General features: G+C 32.1%; 2 protein-coding genes across 4 annotated transcripts in view; one reads left to right on the top strand and one right to left on the bottom strand.

The window, feature by feature from the left end:
- The window catches only part of LOC144845370 (follistatin-related protein 5-like), a 23,479-nt gene extending 6,994 nt beyond the window's left edge, over positions 1 to 16,485 (top strand). The window contains exons 1-12 of one of the 3 annotated variants that reach the window (XM_078702653.1): positions 2,691 to 3,208; positions 5,844 to 5,959; positions 7,986 to 8,022; positions 9,396 to 9,617; positions 10,595 to 10,705; positions 11,102 to 11,308; positions 11,656 to 11,831; positions 12,348 to 12,465; positions 12,679 to 12,825; positions 13,121 to 13,249; positions 13,749 to 14,023; positions 14,154 to 16,485. In XM_078702653.1, coding sequence (XP_078558779.1) covers positions 5,882 to 5,959; positions 7,986 to 8,022; positions 9,396 to 9,617; positions 10,595 to 10,705; positions 11,102 to 11,308; positions 11,656 to 11,831; positions 12,348 to 12,465; positions 12,679 to 12,825; positions 13,121 to 13,249; positions 13,749 to 14,023; positions 14,154 to 15,083 — 2,430 coding nt within the window. In that variant the 5' untranslated portion in view covers positions 2,691 to 3,208; positions 5,844 to 5,881 and the 3' untranslated portion in view covers positions 15,084 to 16,485. Of the gene's footprint in view, positions 1 to 2,690; positions 3,209 to 5,843; positions 5,960 to 7,687; positions 7,921 to 7,985; positions 8,023 to 9,395; positions 9,618 to 10,594; positions 10,706 to 11,101; positions 11,309 to 11,655; positions 11,832 to 12,347; positions 12,466 to 12,678; positions 12,826 to 13,120; positions 13,250 to 13,748; positions 14,024 to 14,153 lie in introns of those variants that run through there. The other 2 variants (XM_078702654.1, XM_078702652.1) reach the window with 2 other exon arrangements.
- On the bottom strand, positions 16,165 to 24,398 carry LOC144845375 (uncharacterized). Its single transcript, XM_078702660.1, has 9 exons — positions 24,269 to 24,398; positions 23,117 to 23,467; positions 22,257 to 22,421; positions 20,764 to 20,925; positions 20,169 to 20,342; positions 19,599 to 19,748; positions 18,949 to 19,107; positions 18,444 to 18,560; positions 16,165 to 17,903 (listed from the first exon to the last, which is right to left on the bottom strand). The coding sequence occupies exons 2-9, from the start codon at positions 23,462 to 23,464 to the stop codon at positions 17,583 to 17,585; spliced, it is 1,596 nt and encodes a 531-aa protein (XP_078558786.1). The 5' UTR covers positions 23,465 to 23,467; positions 24,269 to 24,398; the 3' UTR covers positions 16,165 to 17,582.

The following is a 24,398-nucleotide window of genomic DNA, read 5'->3' as shown; positions in this document are numbered from 1 at the left end:
GCACACAATAGAAATGAAAGTGTAAATGTAAAAATATAAGCCTATATGAAATATATATCAGGAAAGAGAACTGAAACGTAAAAACCATATATCAGGATTTCTCTGTTTAATAACTTTCGACAAACAGCTATGACACTGAATGTACTTTAAAGTAATAATATACGCAACTCATCTATATACTGTATCAATATTACTCTACTGTATTAATAAAAATTTTAATAATATTATTCTATTTGTATAAAGGTGAAGGTTGTTTGAAGCTTTTAACGAGCATTGACAATTATTAATGTGGCGTTGATATCAATATTATAAATTGTGTTTGGAAAAGTGAATGTTTACATTCAGATCGATTGTGTCAATATCTAATGCACTCACTGTCCATCACAGAAACTGCTCAGTACGCCCACTTAAGCGTGAACTATACTGAAACATAATGGCGTTTCTATTTAGATAGATAATGTTCACGTCATTATTTACTTATTTACCAAGGGAAAGTGTTATTTCTTTCTTCTAAAGTTAAAATATAAATTCATTTTCCCATTTATTGTAAATTGGAGGGCTTTTAGTTCAGTTGTAGGCCTAACAACAGTATTTAAGTGTGATTATAAAAACCACTAAAATCCGCTTTTCCATTCTTACCGTAAGACCTTTTAATTTTCGTATTGCAAAATCTAAGCTTAGAAGATCAGGGCGGATAAACTATTTAGGTCACATGTGATGTTATGGGTTTGAACGAAACTCGTCTGAATTAAGAAGTCGGCATTAGCGGATCAGATTGTAAATAGATGGCTTTTTCAAAACTGCAATAAAACCTAGGAAATTAAATTCACGGTATTACGATAATAATGAGAGCTTTATTTATGTTCAAAATAATTGTTATTTTGATTTTTTTATAACAAAATATTTGTGTACAAAGTTTGCGGTAGCAGAAAGACCCGGATTCAACTTCCGATAAAAATGACTTTATGTAAATGAGGGTTTTTAAATAACACTAGGGAGTATAAGGCATGCTACATATAAATATCGAGTCTTAGTACAATGAGTTCGTAACAGCTCTTAGAATAAATACGCCGGGACTCACTTCTTTTTAAATATATATATGAAGAAGGCAATACATTTATGCATTTATATGCATGATTCAGTTTTTGCTTATATCATAAACATCTTAATGCTCTTTTCTTCTCATTTTTGTAATTTATTAAATATATAGAGCTGTATAGGTATTCTAGTTTAATAGTCTTACACAGTTTAACTTTTATTGCATCTTCGCAATTTATATCGGCTGTCATCTGCGCAAATATTTCATCATCTCTCCAGCGACATTTTATGAGGTCTAATGCTACATTATGTGAACATATCTTCAGAATTTGATATATAGTCTAAAAATAGTTTAAATATGTTCAACTATTCAAATGTAATATTGAATTTCTAATCTGTACTGGTAACGTAGTTGTCATTTTTGAAAGATAGAGATTCAACATTTACATAACATATAACATTGAGCATATTGAGATAATACATATAATATGGTATCGTTTATTATATTAATATTTTTGTATGTGATGTGATCCATTCCCTCTACCCCAAATTGTTTTCAGATTATTATTTGATGCTGATAGGATTCCCCTCCTATTGGAACCATAAAGACTCGGTCTAAAAAAACGTGAGAAAAGGTGGTCGTCAACAGTCATGATACTGGGACTGTCTTTTTTGTCGCTCGACATAATACAATAATAAGAATCTAGTGGGAAATGATAGGCCTACCATACAAGAATCCAGTGGCAAATGCTTACTCTGACACACAACGTGTTTGGTAAACTCGATTCGGAAGTTGGTTTCGGAAAACTGGCCTAGCGCATATTGTACTTTTAAGTATAAAAATAAATAGGATTTTGAAATGTATTATTTGAACAGATGTAGCTGCTTCGACGGATGTGGTGTAATTTGACTAAACACATAACAAATTGTTTGATGAATTTGATTCAAATCGGTAATCTTAATTTAACATCTATAATTGCGCTTTAGATTTTTTCAATACAAGTAGGCCTATTGTATTGAATCCAAGTTATTCGGTAGAATTCAGTTTTCAGTATTGAGACTTGAGTAACCGAAGAACACAGGTTGTTTGTTAGTTTACCGACTGCTGTTCTGATTTCTAAACACCTTTATGAAAGTGTAATCGCATCATTTTCTTCTGTATGTTGTTATCGTTAGCTACCTGTACATGGCATTGTAATCGTCTAATGAAGTGTGTTGTTCAACAACAAAACTCCATTTCATCTGGCACAAAAGAAACTCTTTCAAAGCACTTGAAACGAACTGATTGTGTTCTGCCAATCGCTGCTGCAGGGCTTGTAGGTTTGTGATAGATCATTGAGATTTGCTGTGGTTGACAGTAGAATACAGTTCAGAGATAATAGACAAGCACACAGCGGTGGTTCAGGAATTCCTAATAAGCAAAAAACGTAGATTATTCAGGAATACCGTATAAGCACTGATCGTTCTTTAAGAATACCGTAAGCACTAAACGTTCTTTAAGAACCGTAAGCATTAAACGTTAACTGGAATTCCGAAGAGTTGAACGTTCACTGGAATACCGAAGAGTTGAACGTTAACTGGAATACCGAAGAGTTGAACGTTCACTGGAATACCGAAGAGTTGAACGTTAACTGGAATACCGAAGAGTTGAACGTTAACTGGAATACCGAAGAGTTGAACGTTAACTGGAATACCGAAGAGTTGAACGTTAACTGGAATACCGAAGAGTTGAACGTTCACTGGAATACCGAAGAGTTGAACGTTAACTGGAATACCGAAGAGTTGAACGTTAACTGGAATACCGAAGAGTTGAACGTTAACTGGAATTCCGAAGAGTTGAACGTTCACTGGAATACTGAAGAGTTGCACGTTAACTGGAATATCGAAGAGTTGAACGTTAACTGGAATACCGAAAGAGTTGAACGTTAACTGGAATACCGAAGAGTGGAACGTTAACTGGAATACCGAAGAAATACCGAAACAAAAACGTTGATTCAGGGATATTGTATCACGTTAATTCAAGAATACCGTCAGAAAAATCGCTGACTCGGTACCGTTACACCGATAATCGTTCAGGAAGACCGTAAGCACTAGAGAAGGGTGGTTCAGGATACAGAAATCAATACGAAAAGAATTGCATGTGTAAATGTTATTATCACAGGAATTAAAAGTAAATATTTATCTTTTTATGTATCTATCTTTGTAATGAGACTGGGAGTGAGGCTGATACACGGAGGCATAACATGTGTTATTTACCTCAGTGTTCATACCATGAATATATATACTGCGTATGTTCTTTCTATCCACAGTTAGACTTATGAATTTTGACTGCCATGTTTAAACCATTATCAACACTACACCATTACAATAGAGTATAGGATTATGCAAAATGTGTCATTAAATATTGAACTATAGCCGAAAGATATTCTAATACGTCAGATTTATAATACATTATATTTACCTGCTTTTATTTCTGTGGAAATCAATTTTAGATGATTTCAATGTGGTTTTATATTCTGGTGGATTGTACGGAGAATATTCGAATAATAAGCACAAATATAGAATTCTATCTCTTAAAATATGCATACATTTGAATTGAATTACTTATGTACATTTGAATATTTCTATAAAATGTAAGTTATTATAATGAACGTTATTCTCCGACTCAATCCCATTTCCCCAATTAATAGTTTGTTTTAATGTAATATGCATACATTTGAATTGAATTACTTATGTACATTTGAATATTTCTATAAAATGTAAGTTATTATAATGAACGTTATTCTCCGACTCAATCCCATTTCCCCAATTAATAGTTTGTTTTAATGTAAATGATTAATTTACGAAGTGGCGTTAAGAGGCGTCTGAGGAATAATCCTGTCTCTATATACTATTACCATCTTAATATTTCTCTTCACTCTTTCTAAAATTCTGAATTCTTCCTAATTTCATTTTCTTAAGCGCTGTCTATACTACTAAACTATTTTGAAAAAAAAAGTGTGATGTCCCCAAATATGGTAGCGATATTCCCAAATTGGTAGTGATATGACACTATCATGTACATATATGGGCACATCAAATTGTGTTGTCACATAAAGTTTGATAGTGTAGACAGAACTTTAGATGTGTGACTACAGCAACATTTGATGACATTTCACTGTCTTTCTTACCAGAACCTCAAAATTTAAGACACATAATTCTGTAATAAACGTGTATACCTATAATTGGTTATGACCTTAATATTTTCCCACACTCAAATATTACATTGTGCTATGGGTAATTATTTGAAGAATACACAATATAAATCCACGGTTTTTCAACTCCAAAGTGTCGCCTAAAATGTCCTTGCGTAAAGTAACCACATTTTTGTTGTTTATTTATTTTTAATTTTGAGTGACTTACCTGTCACTTTGGTACGTGACTGTGTGGTTTTAGAACAAAACGATATGAAATTTGTTGTCACGGAACGAACAATCGGATGGACATGGTTCAATTCCCTGAATATTTTTAAACGACGTCAATCATCAATATTATCGAAATGTCATGCAATTTATCGTGTAAGGTTTCCTTAACAACAATTCAGTAAGGATTTTACTTATTTAAACATTTATATAAAAGTATATAAGTGACTGAATACAATATGAGACACTCTCATCTCAGAATGCTATTCCATCTGGAGAGCATCTTCTGCTCACAATACATTGTCTACTAACGTATAAAAACAGGCCTATTTAAGAACGAAATTTCGACAATCGGACTGTTTTTTATATACTACTATAGTATAAAGTAAAATATTCAACTTCCTCTTGATTAAAGTAACGGCAGTATCTATTGTTGTAATAGAGAAGCACACGGTTTTATTATACAATAATAAATGAAAAGGTAAATATCAATGTGATGACTAATATTGAACGGAACAAACAATGTTGGTTTGAATGCATTATGAAAGTACATAAGAGTTTACCTGAATATTAATGGTATATCATTATGTGTATTTTAACCTGTTGTTCGATTTTTTAAGTTCACCTTCGTTTACATCTAATTCTCAAGTCTTTTCCTTGTTATGATAACTTATTCATAACAATTACGATGCCATTCCTAGGTTTTGTACTAATGTATGTCGATAAAGACTTTATGATGAATTTTACATGAAATAATAATTACCATTAGTCATTCAATGAATGTCATACTGTTATGTTAATGAAGTATCACGTGATAGTGTGGTTCTCATTATTGTTCTCTTTCTTTTATTTTGCTTACTCTGGACGCAATTCATTCAAGAAGTGTGTCACTATTTCATAAGTGTAGCTTCCAAATAAATTATCATTATTATAGTCGCCTCTTGCGACCAGGACATATTTGATATTTGCAGGCTCATAAATGTGTACATGGATTTATAATAGTAATGAATGCTTCACCAAATACAAAAACATAAAGGCGATCTAGTACATTTCTGGTAAAGATTGTTTTCCAACGTTACTAGATAAGTCTCTTATTTAAATACATTGAATGCACACACTGCGTCACACACATCCAAATCATATAATAAATACTGCGGGCCATTGATATCGTATGTTTTATTGCTTAGTGAAAAGAATTACACTTTCTTACTTAGGAATATTGATTATTTCAAAACAGGAGGAAGTTATTAATTATGTTAGATTAATACAACACGGGTTGGTTATTAACAATACACAGGTAGCCTGCTGCAATATGTCGAATCTAATAACAATATTTAACAAATATTTCCATATGAATAGACTATACATATTAACACTGAATTCTGTGTTTTGTTTCTTCAACAGGTTTACAGCATACAGTGGAGAGCGTATGATACAGAGGCATGAGAGACGTTAACGCTTTCTGTGTGACCATTCTGGTTACGTTAGCTGTGCTCACAGACGCTAGGCGTTTTTCTGGGGTAAAGTTAAATTTTGTTAGTTTAGGCCTACATAGGCCAGCAATTTCTTCTTAGTTTTGACCTCCTTTGAATTTTACATACGTCTTCTGTGTAATTTGCAACTTAGGAAAAAGTATTTGTTATTATTTGTTATTTTTAGATTTTACAATTCTGTAAATGTATGTAGACCTTTTCTCAATATTATTCCACTATTTTCAAAAAAGGTTACATAATGTTTTTGGTTCCTTCTGTTGGCCGATTGTTTTATTTTTTCGATACGGTAGCAATACAATATACACATTGTTGTGTTCTTATCTTTGAAAAGATAGGGATGCTGACGTGCAAATATTAGGAAAAATAATGTACAAACACAGTAGGCCTATTATTAACATTGGTTTGAAGATGATGCTTGTGAAACCGTACAAATCCAATCGAATTAACAAAATTGAAAACAGATGTATGTTTCCAAATCAAGTGCATGTAATTACAATTCTTGAAAAGACTAACAAATCTAGAACAAAAATTATTGCGGACAGATTACTTCTTGAAATTCAAGATGACTGTATTTCACATAGAAAACAAGTTCGTTGTATTTGCGTGAGATGATTAATTTCACTGTAGAAATATTGCTATGATTCTTTAGAGGGCTTATTGGCTACGGCCTGATTACTTAAAAATGATCAAAAAAGCAGCGGGATTCGAGTGAGTACTTATAGTCTGTACTTTCTTCCTTTTGATACGCTGAAGAAACACTGTCTAAAGTCTAAACATGCAGAAAGGAATAATAAAGTCCTCCAAAAGAGATCTCTAGCAAAAAGTATTGCGGCCTAAATACATAAAAGCAATACATTTGGGAGAAAGAAAGGATTTGAAATAATTTGGCTTTCATATATAAATAATTATTGTTTATTGATTATAAATAGATGCATTTCACTGAAGAAATTATATTTGTAATTCGAAGTTTGTGCAAACGTTGTAGAAAAAGTAGTGTTGCCAAAAGCTCTAAGCGAATATTACACAGTATAGAAATAATTGTTTCTTTTACTTCGTGTGTGTGAAAGAGAGAGCATATAGTTAGCCACATTTCATTATTCATTTTGATGTATAAGTAGCGAAGACACTTAAAGAATGTCATTCGAGGAGAATTAAACTGATTGGTTTACGTAAGCAAATGTAACTAAGGTCACTGAAAACGACAATAATTTAGTTTGAAAACGAAGCTAATGACTTAAATGTTGTAGCTGCGAGGATATTAATGCATAATACATGGTGAATGACTGTAATAAACCATTGAGTTGACAGAAAGCAGATAGCCATAAATTCTGAAACAATAGATAACTTTAATTTATGTCTGTGAAGTAATTAAATGTCTAAGGTGAGTTTCGAAAAGGTAGTATAGTAGTAGAAGTGAATTTGGTAATATTTTAAGTTTATGTGAGAAAGAATTTAGTAACTGAAAAAACCCATAAGCAAAAAATTTTTCCAACAGACGAGGAGAGACACCTACCTCACTTAAGCTCTGGAGCTGTATACATTATCAAACTTTATGTGACAAAAAAATGTGATGTGACCATGGACATGATGATGTCATATCACTACCATATTTAGGCATATCACTACAATGTTTGGGCACATCACACGTTTTTTGTAAAAATAGTTTGACAGAGCTTAACATTGATTTGTTCTCCATTTCACAGTTGTACAAACTCGCTTAAATTATAAAGATAAGACCTTACGGTAAGGTCACAAAATCTCATTTAATGTCGGAGTACTCATATTAATCCATATATATGCATCGATGTGTCTTAATGTCAGACTTGTGGGATCGAATATATTCAAAGTCATTAATTTTCTGACTTTTGAAGTCAATAATTCATGCGTGATACGATACGTAATTACGCATGCCTATGGCAAGAACACACACGGCCGGAAGAAAGTCGACAAAATACGATGCGTTAAACGCATAGACTTTGATCGATTAGGTAGGAAATTTAAGTTTTGTTTGGTTTGAATTAATTTGCATAATTCGTACAAATTCCTCTTTCAGGGCCACGCACGCAAACATAGTGTTCCAAAGGGAGCAGGTAAGAACGAATATGTCAACATTTGTGAATAATGTACAAACAAGTTATAGGCGTTTCATAATATCATCTTCATCTAATCAAAATGATGATTTACTAATCATCATCACGATGTCATTTGTATAAAAATCATCAAAATAAAAATGTCATAGTTTAGTTATTTTTTCTCCACATCTTCATTATTTTCATCATCTTTCCCTTCTTCATAATCTTCCTTAATTATTTTCCTCATCATGGTAATATATCATTATTATCACAACGATAGTGTCATTGATACAATCCTCATCATCTCTACCGCCATCTTTCATCATAGTTATTATCGTTGTCCTCAACTTATAATCATCTCTTATTACTATTATTTTAATAGATTTCCTACACATTATAAACTAATGTTTAAAGATTAAAATGTTATTAGCAAAATTGATAATAAAATCATAAATGAATGTTTATAAAACAAACTTGATATACTGTAACAAAACGATATGCTCGATTACTATACGCAATGAGATGTTGAATTATCGAGGCCTTCGGCCTTTATTTCAATTGGACAATGGAATATTACTATAATCAGTTCTGCTACCCTGATGCATTATACATTTGTTACAGAGTCATAACATAATTTATTAAAGCTAGTCTTTCCTCAACTCGTGCATTATGAAAGAGTGCTGCGTGAAAATTGCCTTGATGAAGAGCTTTCATGCACAAAATAACGCATCCACCGTCACTCATTTTACTTTTTCTCTCTCCAATGAATAATTACCCCAATTAAACTTTTGATTTGAATTCTAATTAAGTTTTGTCTTTATTAGTTACAAAAATCGTTACCTTCAAGATCACTGGAGTTATTTGATTATAAATAATTTGTGTTTATGAATAATATTATTCAATTATGTAAAAAAAGTAGCTCTAAGTATGCGCGTATAGATTCTACGCGTATAAACAACTTTATAAAACAAGTAGATGCTTGTCATTTGATTGGAGGATTGTGGGTAACATATTTTTTTTTAAAAGTTCTATTGCACTCTTAATGACGTCATCGAGAGTGTAATGTTGTTAAATGCGCGCGAGTTCTGCAATTTTGTTTCAAAGAAGGATGAACATTTGGTATATTTTATATTTGTCACATCATAACATTATTTATACTATTGCACCCATAAACATTCAATATTTGTATCATATTTGATCAACCTTTAGATACACGAACCTATGGATAATATTACGAGAAACTCCCTCGTGAACCTATGCCTCAGGTTCACATGCCTTAATAGGTTTACTTTGTTGGGTTCCAAAAGCTTTCCCTTAAATAGGGATTCTACTGTATATTCTACTTTCCTAATTTTGAGTTAAAATATCCGTCCCATATTACTACTCCTCAGATGATTGTCGTAGGGTGACATGCCAACCAGGTTCAACGTGTACAACCAATGATTTTGGGTTGCCAGAATGTACGTGTGTGAAGACTTGTCCACCGGATCGATTGAAACCAACGTGCGGTTCAGACGGCGAGTGGTACGAAAGCCATTGCCACTTGCATCAGACGGCTTGTATTAGTAATACAAAAATATCGGTACATCATACAAATGAATGTTTTAGCAGAGGTAAGGAACTATGTTTTTCTTCGCTTTTAAGTCAATCATAGGAAACAAATGTGAATTTGAATTAGTGTATATATATCTGCTTTGTAATAATAGGTACACTGATAAAATTAGGCCAATTTCGAAATTATCTTTAATTGTGTATGCATAGAAAGACGCAAGAAGAAAGAAAAGTATTATTGTCGCTTTGGCAAAACGATACCGTACACTCATTTTGAATGCGCACACAGTGTTGAACGTGTAACTGTACATTTATAACACGGTATAAATAAAAGATCAAGATCAAATAAGTTAAAACTGCCTCAATATAGGCCTAAGTTTATTTGTACGACATGTTTCGGGCATAGCCCATCATCAGGTAGTTTGGAATGACATTTTAATAGTAATTTATGACAATTTATGATTATTTTTTATTATCTGAAAAGGTTTTATATTATTGACCTTCGTTAATAATGTATTCTTAATAGTTTCCATAGCGAATGAATGGCGCTCTGGCATTATACGAGCAAATGGTTAGTTATCGACTAACATTCAGTCGCGTACATTATCTTTACTTTAGTAGCGCATAATTTATTTCGTTTAAATTAACGTCTGCCTAATATATTAACGGTCAATATACATAATTATATTTGTATTATAATTATCTTTAATTTTATAATCATTACATAACTACGGTATCATAGGCCTATGTCTAACATTTTTCGGCTTTTAGAGTTTTTCAGAAGTCCGTCATTTAGTGACTTGACTAGAAATTAAAGTCACGCTGAGTATACAGACAAAAACATTGATAACTATCGATTTCAAAATGATTTTTTAGCGTGTATCCTACATTATATATTGGCGACGTTTAAGATTATGGCAATACTAATAATAATTGTGGTAGTACCAGTGCTATAGTTAATGCTTACAATACACAGCAGATAAAGGGTATTGGCGAATGTTTGTTTAATCTATAAATTTTAATCTATTTTTGTTTTCAGGTATGACCTGTTCAGGTATCAACAAGCAAACATTTAAAAAACGAGTTATTGAGCATTACACTACGCAATTTAAGCATCCGCAACATACGTATATTGCAACTGATAATACAGGTAAATTAACGGGTTATGCCTAATGCTAATATCGAATTATTTTATATTAAACAAAAATAACCGAATTCGTATATCAACCTTTCTCCTGATTATATCATGACAGAGCCTAACCAGTCTACATCACATGAGAAACGGCACATCAAAAGTGGGCTTAAAAATACAATTTGGTCAGACAACAGCAGTGTTTAAATGAGTACATTTATTATAACATATCATTTATCATTTATATTCAACCAGAAAAAAAGAGTGAAAACTTACATCTCGTTTTATTGTTTTTGGGAAATTTATGTGACGCTTATTACAACAACTTCTGAAATTTAGATTTAGTAAGCCCTCCTAAAAACAAATAGCCTATACTGTACAAACCAATTAGCGAATGACATCATTGTTTTTCAGTGTCCACGAATCTGTTACTGGGTCTGATATTCAACCACTACGATTTAGACCAAGATGACGTCATCAGCAAAGATGAAGTGCTCGTTTCTATGACAAGAGATAGTTTGTTGCCAATCTCAACTCATTGTACAATGACTGATGTATTGGAAGAACATGACGCGAATGGGGACGGGGTGTGGTTAAATGATGAATTCTTTGAAACATTTGGTAAGTTATCATTAAGCTCGATAATTGCTGTATACGTGGTCATTGTCAGTCACCATCACTCAGTAGTTCTGTCTGGTCCTCTTCCATCGGTTATCCAACGATTTGGATCTGACCATGAAGGTATAATATAAGCTATGCAGTGCTGTTCATTAGGACGCAATTATTGCTTTTATTTATTTATCTATTATTGATACATTAACGTTTTAACGACGACGTTTACGGGACAGAAAATTAGACATGAAAAAAAAACGTTTGAATGAACTTGAATTAGTGTCATCTCTCTTTCGCCTTATCAAAGTATCATTTAAGTTTTGTATTAATCAAATATTTCACTATGGTTTTCCCAGGTGTCGGTGGATACAATCTTGACGAGGGTCTTCGAAACAAAGAAACCTTAGCAATAGGTGGTGACAGACTAGTATTGGGATGTGATATCCAAGGAGACGAAGCAGTAACACCAGATATAGTATGGATGAGGAATGGCGTAGCGCTTGACACAATTAACTATCTAGATGGCATTCAGGTATATTTAATTGTAGAATGCATGCCCCTTCTACCGAATATGCTACACTTAGGCATACTCTGCATCAAACCAATATGAATGTCTTACTTTTTTATGGTGTAAGGCTAGACAGTTTAGTAAAACTGGATAAGTTCTCTCTGCTTCCATGTTGCTTACATTTGAAGCTATCGCTTGTGATTTCAATGCTTTCCGCATAAGTCACCTCACCTCAGGCATACTAAAGTTTTCTAAACTAAGTTCTCGTTCTCTACCAAGCCCTACCGAAAGTCTTTTTTGTATCTTATCGTTTATTATGGTGTAAGGTTCAATATCTTTGTGAAACCTCTAAATAGGTTCTCTATGCATTGCATCTGTCCCTCTTGTGATTTCAATTTATTTTTCTGGTTTATTAAAACCAAACTCCTGTGTATAGCATTGCTAAAGCTTCCATTTTGAAATGATCATCAATCTATTTGCTGGTGTTTCTACTTTTTTTTCTGTTTCTGTCTTAATAATCCATGTCTTTTCTTTTTATAGATGTTTGGAGATGGTCATTTATATTTTACGCCTGTAACAACAATGCATGCTGGGAATTATACATGTCGTATTCGTAATCGTGTACTACCAACTCAAACATACACAATACGAGTGAAAGGTAATAATAAAAGCAAATTTTGCGGCAGTAAACTAGTAAAAGCAAAAGATTCTTGAAATATAGAACTTTCTCCTTTCCAAACAATTGCAGTTTATGTATCGAAACACCCATACATGTTACTAAACATATACATTCGGTATCACAATTGTATAATGTATTAACTTACATTAACATTAATTAATGTTTATATATTATTTATATTGTTATTTTCAGTTGCACCAACAATTCGTGTCTGCCCTGAAAACCAACTCATGGCGACAGGGAAAACAGCTACATTTTATTGCAATGCTTGGGGAGTGCCACAGCCTACTATCTCCTGGCAACGGAATGGCCTACGTCTAAAGGAAAATGAAGTTACAGGTATGACTACAGCATTGTAACAACTTGACCAAGCTCACCTTAATACTTAGTTATACTAATATTAATGATATACCTTTAAGTTTAATTTGACCAATAATAGCTATAAATTTTGTATAAACAAGCCAATGTGTATATAACAAACTATACTTCTACCTTATTTACTGATTCTTTTCTCATGTATGATTTTGTAGAATAAAAATGGTTATTCTAGGCCTATATTGTGGAAGGTAAAACCATACGATGTATACAATATAAGTGGTCTAAACTATGTAAAATATTTATATTTACATTTAAGCACTAAACAACAGAACATTATCGATAAATGATGCAAAGATAGAAAATACCGGAAGATTTATCTGCAGTGTAATGAACGATATCGGTACAAAAGAAGTCAACGCAGTACTTGTTGAAGAAGAAGCAATAAGTGAGTGCAATTCCCAAACAATGACACTGAATGGTTTTAATTATATTATTTTATGATATTTCATCTTACAAAAGACATACAATAACAACGTGAACTGGAGGAATAAATTATAACCTTCTATCATTGTCCCCTCCATCTTCCATTTTGTATTTTTATAAGAGATATCGATGCCAAAGTTGTTTCGGTTGGTTAGATGTTTGACGAATTATACTTTAGATTAAGGTACACTTACGTCATACTATCTGATCAATTAAATTAGCGCCATGATGCAAAGTTACTTTAAAGTAGCTTTTTTAATGTACTTCTTCATCCAACCTGCATCAGCGTTGGTGCAAATCGATATTTGAGGTTATTTATGTGGAAGATGCTATTGTTAATTTCCTGATGAAATTTTGTCTCTGTTTTGTATATGGATGTACTATCCGAAATAAATGAAATGAATGAATGAATATTGATAAATGTATTTGTTCTTAATTATCATAATTCGTCTCTTCTTTAGTATCCCATGATCCAATTCGAAGCCTATTCTATGCCTTCCATAAGCATGGCATTACAGCAATTGATCCAGTTAGCTGCGACAGCCAAATCACCAAGAGTTCAAATGACATGATTCCAAATACAAACGAGAAACTCTGCAACGTGAAAAATAAAACCGCCGAACAGACTTGCATATGGGGAGGAGCAGTTCGTGTTCGAAACAGGTTTATATACGTCACACAACCAGTAGAAAACAGAATATTAGTTCTGGCTATCGGCAACGAACAAATTGTTGAGGTAGGTTTCAATTAAAAAACAAACACAAAGTAAAGCAAAGAAAGATGTAAACGTCTACCGATGTTTAGAAATAGTTGAAATATAGAAACCTGTGATTGCATTTCTCTGAAATTAATGTTTTTTATTACAGTATATAGAGATGAAATCGGGACCTGTATCGCTACAGTACGTGGAGCATTTAGACCAAGTATGGATTGTAAATTGGGAAAAAGATGACCAACCAAATGCTCGTATAGTTCAAATCATACCAGACGCAAGTAAATTCCAGGCCCATCATCCAATTCACATGGAGCCATCAAATCATCATTACGATAGTGTCCGAAGCCTTTATATCCCTCCTGAACAAATCCCTGGACAGGGGTACTTTGAGTATGGGTTTGCTCACCATGATAAGGAATTGGGCTTGGATAAGATAGATTTGAAATCTATGAAGAAAGTTAGTACCTTAGAACTTGTGAGTCATGGCTGTGTTCCCGATTCGCTTGCATACGTATCATTTGGCGGATATCTTGTCGTTAACTGTGGAAATTCTGAAACGGGAAAGCAGATAATAATTGATTATATTACAGAAACAGTTGTCTCAGTAAATGAAAATATTCATGGTGTTCCCAAAATATCACCAAATGGAGAATTTCTTGTTAGTATCGATTACAAAAAAGGCGCTGTTTTTGTTCAGACTGTTTCTGATTTCGGAAAGATTGAACAACACTTTGAAATTCGTGCAAATATCATTATCAGCGATGTAGCATTTTTCCCGTCTGTAACACGGGATTCGTATGACATGCTTTTAAGTCCACGAGAAGATATTGAAGCTTTATTTGTCGATCTAAAAACAGGGGGTCTTAAAGTAATCACAGTCAATGGGAAACCAATAAATGCAAATGACTGGCCACATAACGAGCATAATCGAAAAGTTGTTAGCGACGGTTTATTAGACGGTTACTTAGCAATACCACTAGAAGAAAATCTATACATCCTCGACACCAGAACACAAAAAATTCATTGTGATGTTCAAACAATAAAACATGGAAATGTTATTCAACCCGTGAGTTTCTGCTAAGAGTGTTCTCAGTAGAGTGGTGTTTTAGAAAATCGTGGACATTGTGCCATATGATGGCTTGTAAAAACATGTAAATAGGGCTTATGGTTGTGAATTTATACCTAATTTATACTCATATACGGGTTAGCAATAAGGAAGATAAACAATATACGGTAAGATGTGGAATAGGCCTGAGCTTGATCACAAAAAAAAATAATCAGAGCAAATCAGGTGTAAGTCGAAGTTTATGTGCGCCTACTTTTAAACAGCGTGATTCCACTAAAATAAAAAATGAGTTTGAATTTGCATAACATTGTATTTTATGCAACTCTTGGTTCAATGAAACTTTACTCAGCCCATCATTTACGCCGCTAGGTTTCCGTCAACGAAAAACAAAAACACTTTCAAACAATCGGCATTAGATACAAAGAGGAGCAATTTCACAAAAGAAAAACACCCTACAGCGCGTCCAAATTACACAGTATTATTTTCTTGTTATTAAACGTTAGAATTAGGCTACATTTTAAATTTATTTCTACCACGTTTATGCAACGTAACATGATGAATACATTTGTATTTATGTAAAATATGTTTTTATAATTCGTAGGCCTAATTATATTTTTCGTAATTTTGTAAAATTATGTAACGCATTATTTTTGTACGACACATTATAGGTGACTTCAAATTATACATATACATTTTTGGTGCGAAGGTGTTTTGAACTAAGTAAAAGTAAAGTTGTAATAATAACATATTGTTAAATGTTATGTTCATTTTTTCTGTAAATTATTTATTTCCAGTGCCTTGTTTGTCAATGTCATTAAAGCATTCAATTATTAATGTGTGAGAACAATCGATGTAGGCTGCTAGGAATAATAAATTTGCAATAATTTTAAGAATACAAAATATTGGCTTGTAAAATACAGCATTAAACTTGCTTAAATAATACATCTACGCTCCGCTTTGCACTGTTTAGTCACTTCAATAATGGTGGTAAGAAAGGCATGCTACTCAATGTTAACTTAATACATGCCAGTATTGACAATGGATATTCAATTCAAGATAATATAAATAATCAGTCAACTCCCAATACCGGACTCTCTGAACACTGGACATTCTTCCAATACCAGACTTTTCTTGAACTCCAAATAGTTCCAAATTCATTTTTACCATTCAAATACATTCCGACTACCAAACTTTATGGAAACAGACATATTTGGCCAGCCCAAAGGTGTCCGGTATTGGAAGAGTTGACTGAATAAAAAAAGCAGGATTCCAGAGAGTTGCTAGATCTTGAGTCGGTCTCCCCAGAGTGAAATTACAATACTTTCACTCTTCCCTAGTCTGCCTGAGACACAGGGGGAAAATGGAAAGGGACAACCCGGATGCTTCGATACTAATGATTATCATTCAGTCAAATCGTGCGAAGATACTGTAATCACATAACCTATTGCTTTATGCTTACTTTACTGTTAACTTAGAATAAATAGTATTTTTAATAAGATTCGTTCAATGTTGTCAGCAACCCACATGGAGAAAATGGAAACGTGGCACACGTGTTAAACTCAGCTGAAAATGCGTGTCTCTTTGTGTGTTATACTGACGATTATAAAAACATTATTGTTAAATAATTAATAAATGATAAAAAGTACAGTAAATATGTTGCATTAATGTTTCTTTATGTCTTGGATGACTATATCTATATGTCGTATATTAGAGAGTGCCATTTTGATAAACGTAGCTTCAGTAGGCCTACATAAAAATACAATAGATACAAATAGGTTACAGTAGGCATACAAAAAAAATACATTAGTATACAAAGAGATTATAAAACTTTACAATAACCTAGTATACAAGAATGTTGTAAAAGGCAGTAAAAGGCAAACAATTTCACAAAATGTTACATTTAATATTTTAATTTTGACATCACCATTTTATCTTAAGCCTATATAAATTATTCAAACACATGTGCAACATAACTGGATAATACAGTTTCTATATAAGAGGCAAATTAAAGTATATAGTGTGTTCGCATACACTTTGTTCATATACTGTATACACATTTTAGTATCATGCGTAGCCAACAAAAATAAAAAGCAAGAGCCAAACTGAAATACACTTAGAACTATACTATTTTAATTCATGATTCTGAAAATAAAATTAAAGAAATAACAAATTGTTGATAATAATCATAACAAATTCAAAATTTTACTTACATTTAAGGAAAATTATTGTCTAAAATAATTTAATTTAAACATTACAATTACAATACTACAGAGATTACAGTCTAAAATGACAAATTTTAGATATCAGATAAGCGCATAAAATAATAAACGCAATTTATATTTTGCTATAGGCCCTAAGAAAAATACAGTATTGTGTACAAAGCTATAATACATAGAATATTCAGGTTCAGATGTGAGTTCTTGACTTATCAAACATGAAGTACAATGATAATTACAGTAGCATAGAACATAATATACATTTAAAAGTTAATGTACATACTAATTTCATATCTGATCAATCGTGTAAACAACGCCCCATATGTATATTAAACTCTGTCGCTTGAGATTGTGGGAATTCCCGTTTACAGCGCGGGCATACAAGCTCGGTGACGGCGCTGTGGTAAGGAGCTGTAGGACCTTCACGACGAGTGCGATTAGAAGAAGAGTTTTGTGTTTCATCACAAACATCTACAATTGGTCGTTGGTAGGACGAGTCAGCCCAGCTTCTTTGTTGATATGGCTCAGGGACTGTAGGAGCCCGTCTTCTTGCATTTTCATCTCTGAGCCTTGAATTTACCTGCTGTTGTGATTCTAAAGCCTTTTTCATTTTTTCCAACTGCAAAAAATGTATTTACATTTATTATTATTTATTCATAATTTCAGTTGTAATAAAACAAAACAAACTGCGGTTGTCAACGTATCTTCCTACGTACATATATACAGTATTGTAATCAGTGGCGTAACGCTGATGTTTAGGAATCCTAAGTGGCCCTCCAACGCCGGAGGCCGGCCGTTCTTAGCCTCTTTTGACATATTTTAATGCTCAGGGGCCACCTGGGTTTAGCCAGTGACTGCTCATAGCCGTTATGCTACTGACTATAAAAATGTTTGGACTTGGTGGTTAACATCCTTAGCCCGTGTTCCAAATGCCAGGATTTATTCCACAAATCCACTTCCAAAAAACTTAAGACTTTGTTTATGTAGCGCATCTTGTATATGTTTTTGTCTGAACAGAATTGTCACCTTTAAGAAGGACAGTGAATGAATTTGCTTATGATTATCCTTACCAGTTTTCTAATATAGAAATAGTATAGAAATGGAAAACATTAATAAATAATAAAGAATTGAACACAACATTAAAAACATTTGAACTTACTTCTTCACTCAATTTGGTGTAATTTAATTTCCATTGTGACACTTCAGATTCATTTCTTTTCTTCAAATTTGTTATTTCCAGTCTTGATTGGTTATAGTCTTCAATATAAACAGTTAACTGTAACAAATTGAAATAAAATTTTATACTTTACTTTTACAAAAGCAGCTGTTAGAATTTATACAACATAAGTTCTAGCAGGAAACTTGTCTTTGAAACCCATGGAAATGTGAATGCTATTTGCCAGTTTATCAGCCTTAACCGCTTGACTCTATACACACTTAGAAAAGTATTGGAAAAGTAGCTTGGTGGTTAACATGCTCGCCTCACAATCCCAATGTCCGAGGTTCAATCCTGACCTAGTGCCAGGGTTGTAAGTAACTCTTTCTACTACATGGACTTTATAACATGATGAATTATTGTTTACCCATTATTTAATTGCCAACTTTCTTGCTGTTGGATGCGTATGAAACAAAAACAAATTGTATAAAAAAATTAAGATAAATACCTGTGCACTTTGGTGTCCATTAATTTGTTTCTGTTCTTCACTTTCCTTTTTTAATTCTTCAATTTTTTTTTCCATATCAGAGCATTTTTCACACATGTCAACAACTTGTTTATTTTTTTTCGGAACTCTTAATAGCGATTGATACTGCTGTTCCAAAATCTGTTACAATAACAAAGTTTAAATTTCAAATTTTAGAAATATATTTGGCAGACAATAGCCTAAAATAAATGTCGTGAGGTCCCAAATAAAAGTATATGCATGTGAGAGTAGTAATGTGCATTAAAATATATCTATATATATATATTTCTATTAAAAAAAATCAGCATAGTAAACCAAGTGCTTTCGAAGCACAACCTTATGCAAATTTGTGTTTAATATTTTTTCGTCTTTAACTAAAAGGGACTTACATGGTGTTTGTACAGTATTCAGTGTACAAATAATGAACGTTAGTGGAATGAATATAATATTTTCTTAAGTTGAAAGATGGACTGGCCAGTTAACTTGACCAGTATATAATAATAATACTTTATTCCTTTTTTTTTCTGATAATAAACAAAATATACATAAATTATTCCATAGACACCTGCAAGGGCTTATAAAGACGTGGAAACTATAATAATATTATTATACTGCTGCGGTACTTTGATTACCTGTGATTTTATTTCAGCAGATTTCAGTTTTTCAGTCAACAGTTTTTGCTTTTGATGACTTTTTTCAAGACTTGACTGGAGTGCACTGTTGCTAACTCTCAAATCTCTAACTTCCTGATCTACGGTTACCGTTGATGCAGAATTATCAGACTACATAATAAAAGAAAAAATTGTTTCAGCAGGGTCAGCAGTACTGAGGAACATTTAATAAATAATTCTACACGTTTTAGTAGTAATCTCATGTTTAATCAGAGACAATACATACAAACATGTTTCAGGAAATCGATTCCCATCTTCAATAGTTCATCTGCTTTTCTTCTTTTTTTCTTATGATATTTTATGGATTATTTTTGTGTGTAAAGCACTCAGAAACATTGCCATTGGCTATATAAGACTACCATTATTATTATTAATACATTATTTTTCTTTCTTTTTATTTCATAGATGTTATAAAAATAATGTATATATATTGATTTATGGGTATCAATGTTTTCACCCTGCAAAACTTCAAACAATATAATGTAAATATATATAGAAAGGTGAAAGTAAATTGCATTTAGACAATCCTACCTTGGCCACTGCGGGAGAAAAGGCTGCGCCAGAATGTTCTATTTTTTTAGGTGTTACATCATCTTTTCTTGATTCTTTTAACTCTAATAACTTAGTAGCTAAATCCTGACATTTGTCTTCCATACAATGTAATAGAATTTCTTGCCTTTTATATTTATCTTCTAAAGATTTTAACTGAAATAAAATATAAACAAAATAAAACATTCACTTGAAAGGGAATAAAGCAACTGGACACATCCATATCCTGATAATTGTTAATGATTTTGAATTCTCAAAAAGAAATAAGCAATCATGAAAAAGCATTTCTATCAAGAACCGAAAACAATGAAAAACCCCATCTATATTTTTGTTGTATTCATTTATAAAGAAACGTTTTCCAGTTTTCTGTTGTTTAGTGTAGACTCTAGCAGACTACTCCTAAATTGCTAGCATAGACTAGGCTGTATTCTGTAATTTTTATTTTATTCTGAAGAAGTTTCAGCTACTGGAGGTTTACCATTATTCATAACAGAGACATGTTTTATCTTCTAATATTGAGAGATACATCGGTACAATGCTTGACTTAAAAGTATCCAATAAGTATTGGGTCACTTACCTGTTGTGAAAAATCTAAAACCTTTGATTGGTTACTGCTAGGGTCACTTTTAATTATATTTGTAACATCTTGTAAATCTTTATCTAATTTTCTTATCTGACTCTTAAGTTCAGAATTAGACCTCTCTAGTTGAGTTATTAGTACTTTTCTTTCTTCATCTTCCTATGTTAAAAGAAAACAGAAATTAATGTATACTTAAGCAAGAGTACTTAAAACTGGTATCAATCTAAATATGTGTACACAAATGTTTTTGCATTGTGTCTACTTATCTTAGAAATAGATAAAAATGTAATACACAATCAATCAGCAAACATGTGAATTTTGAAATTAAAATAAATTAAAAAGGTACTAGTATTAATAAAGCTTCTGAGAACCATATACATGTAGGCTACAATTACTACAGAGAAATCAAACAAAGTGAGCACAACCTCTAATAGTGCATTAAGTACTGTATTCACAATAAAGATTAGAATGTACACATTGAATTATAAGGTTACCTAATAATCTAGGTTATTATCCAAACAATAAAAAGAAGTATACAATACCATTCAATCTTTCTATTAATTATGTGGTTATGTAAAAACCAAAAATTAACGAAATGAAAGTATGAATTTAAATTTGTTCTTAAAACTAACAAAAAATGTACTTCCATATGCACTCATAAAAAGACGGAAATCTTTTGTTTACAAACTACATACTAGAACTACAGTTTTGGGGCCTAAGGGCATTTGTAGAGACCTAAAGGTTTTTTTTTATTGTATTTCTACCAAAGTGTAGGACACACACTATACTTTGAATAAATACTAAAGAATCAGAAAGTACATACAGACAAAAGTCTGAGATATAGGTAATCCTGTATACAAACAGTAAAAACAAAATTAAAAAAAACGTGTGAAAAAAACGTGTGAATATCATATTAATTCATAGTACAAGTTTAGCTAGTGTGCATGGTAATTAATAATTAAATTCAATACAAGCTACAAATAACAAGATCCATGGTTAATTTCCCAGGGCAGCATTTTATTTATCATGTTTCAGAAATAATAATGATCCAGGGTATTTTTCCCAGGGTAGTTAACAAGGTCAGATGTTATTTATGGTTTTATGGAATTTCCATTTTCAGTGACTTCATGTTAATTGCTTCTATTTGTATTGATTGAGAATGTGTTCAACAACACATTCTTGAAAGTACAGGTTTTTTCTTGCTAGTAGGAGTTAGCTAATCTACAAAAAACAAAAAAGCGTTTCAAAGAAACCAATTGATTCCAATCCAGACCGCCCAGGAAACCGTTTTTTAACTGGTTTCCTACAGTAATTAAAAAAAAATATTGTTGAGAGCTTGTTTAAAAATTAGTTTCATAATAACAAGTATTATTTCATAATAAACATTTTTACCACTACATAAAATTCCAACATATGTTGTAAACATTGTTGTATGATGCTGTTTATATTATTGGAATCTGATGCAACACATGAAATATGTTCATACTAACCATGTATTTGCTAGGATTAATCTTTTCTGCTTGTATCAAGTTTTCCAATTCCTTTTTAAGCTGAATATGATCTCGCAGGAGTTGGTCATAAACTTCATGAGAAATTCCATAGACAAATTCAGATGCATCTGGCTTTACATCACTAATTATTGGGTCACCATCTTTCTAAAAATAACAATTTGTTTTGAAATATCACTATTACTGATCTTGTTACAGGATACTAATGGTAATGAAAATACAGTATTAATTCAATAGTTTTAGTTTTGGTAATAATATGATAATAATGCAGTTTATTCCTTATCTATTCATCTACTGTATTTGAATGCCTCATAAATTAATACTTTAAAAAAAAGTACTTTATTGTTAATTTTTGTATTTTAACATTTATACATATGGTAGAATGATGAGGAACACAATGGCCAAACACATGTGCAAAAACGTCTTTAAAAAAGTAACATTACACTTTATTAGCATGTGTATTTCAACAATTTATACTAGAATGACAAAGAAAATAATGGCCGAACACATATATAGTTTTTAACAAAGTGTCAAATGGGTCATAGGAGGATTCAATAATTGATGATTCCCCTTTAAATTTTGAAATGTACAACGTAAAAAATAGAACATTAAAAGAGTTCAGCACTGCATTTTACGAAAGAAAAAAGGGTATATTTTTATTTGTGCTATTGTACATGTACTGTACCAGGAAGCAATTTTTAGAAAAACAATTATTTAAATCATTTTCAATATCAAAAACTGGCCAAACTGTTTCAATTATATCTTGTACATTGAGCAGTTCTTGAATATGCGCTTAAGTAGAAAGAATATGTGCTAAAATAGTCACATAGAAATATGCTTACACTTGCACTTGTTTGTTTTTCTATGTCTGGCTCTACTCCATCAGTTTCAAGATCATCATCTCCATGCTCCGAACCTTTCCTAGCTGATTTTAAGTTCAAAATCTCTCTTTCTTTCTTGGAGATTGTTTGCTTCAATCGCTTTATATGGCTACCATCTCGTAACACCATAAGTTCATACATATCACTTTTTTCTTTATAGGAATTTAACGATAATCTTGTCGTTTGTAACAAAGATGTTAACTTTTTCATCGCATGCGTTGCTTCATCACGTTCAATGTTTAATTGTTGTAATCTTGTGACATTATCTGCCAAAAATTGTCTTAATTCTGGATCCAAATTGTCAGCCATTTTCTATTTTTAGGTTTAAGAAAAAAATATATGTTGCAAGGTTAAAAGTTAACTTTCACAAAGACCACAAATCACAATACAACAGGAACATATTAGTATATTCAATACAGTAGGTTTTGTCCCTTTGTCTAAAAATAGAAAGATATTATCTCCAAAATTGTAGTTAGGGATCATATCAAAAGTCCTTGACTGCAGTTAAGTTACTGTGCAGTATGTTATGTATGATATTTAGTATCTAGAAGTTAATACGAGGCAGTCACTGCATTAAAAAAACAGTGTGCATGATTACCCTGAAAAGCTGGCTAAATAATTGCATAAACAGATTCAAGAGTAAACACAATGTAGTTACTGCAGTAGAATAATTTTGAAATATGGTTTACTACTGAATCTAAAATCTCTCGAGGAGAAGGGGCTATTGTTGGTTTATCCAGGTAAGCTAGGCACGAAATAGACTCTAAAATCTCTCATATTACATACACTATTATGATGCATGATAATAGGACAGAAAAACATATAAATACACATGAATTAATCATTAAATTTAATAATTCCTAACTAACAAATATTCCAAACACAAAAAACAGTGCAAAAATATCGTATACATTCAAGAATCTCTGCCAGCTAGGTACGGTATAAACTCTAGGCTTATATGGTAATAGGCAGGTAATGGGCAGGGAAGGTCACTCTGCGGCCGCTCCTTCCTACACCTACCTGCTGTACTTCTAGTATTAACTAGCCTAGGCCAAAACAAAATAATCAAGGTAAATATATGCTGTTGAAAATGTATATGCCATATATACTTACCACAAAACTATTAAGAGACTGCTGACAGTGGGCTTTATTACCAAAAGAAACAATATAATCACTGTACTTGCGATATAAATATATTTCTGGAAATTCCCCTAAAACCACACATGGTTACGTAATACTTTTT

Source organism: Antedon bifida, chromosome 6 (assembly GCF_963402885.1).
Source record: "Antedon bifida chromosome 6, ecAntBifi1.1, whole genome shotgun sequence".
Taxonomy (NCBI): Eukaryota; Metazoa; Echinodermata; class Crinoidea; order Comatulida; family Antedonidae; genus Antedon; species Antedon bifida.
This window is presented reverse-complemented; position numbering and strand designations above follow the sequence as displayed.

What these genes read in the sequence shown, in the direction of transcription:
- LOC144845375 (XM_078702660.1), bottom strand. Translation starts at nt 23,464, where the DNA reads ATGGCTGACAATTTGGATCCAGAATTAAGACAATTTTTGGCAGATAAT. An exon ending in TTTTAGATTTTTCACAACAG is followed by an intron (nt 20,343 to 20,763) that starts GTAAGTGACCCA and finishes ATTTTATTTCAG; the next exon opens with TTAAAATCTTTAGAAGATAA. An exon ending in TTTCTCCCGCAGTGGCCAAG is followed by an intron (nt 19,749 to 20,168) that starts GTAGGATTGTCT and finishes TTTATTATGTAG; the next exon opens with TCTGATAATTCTGCATCAAC.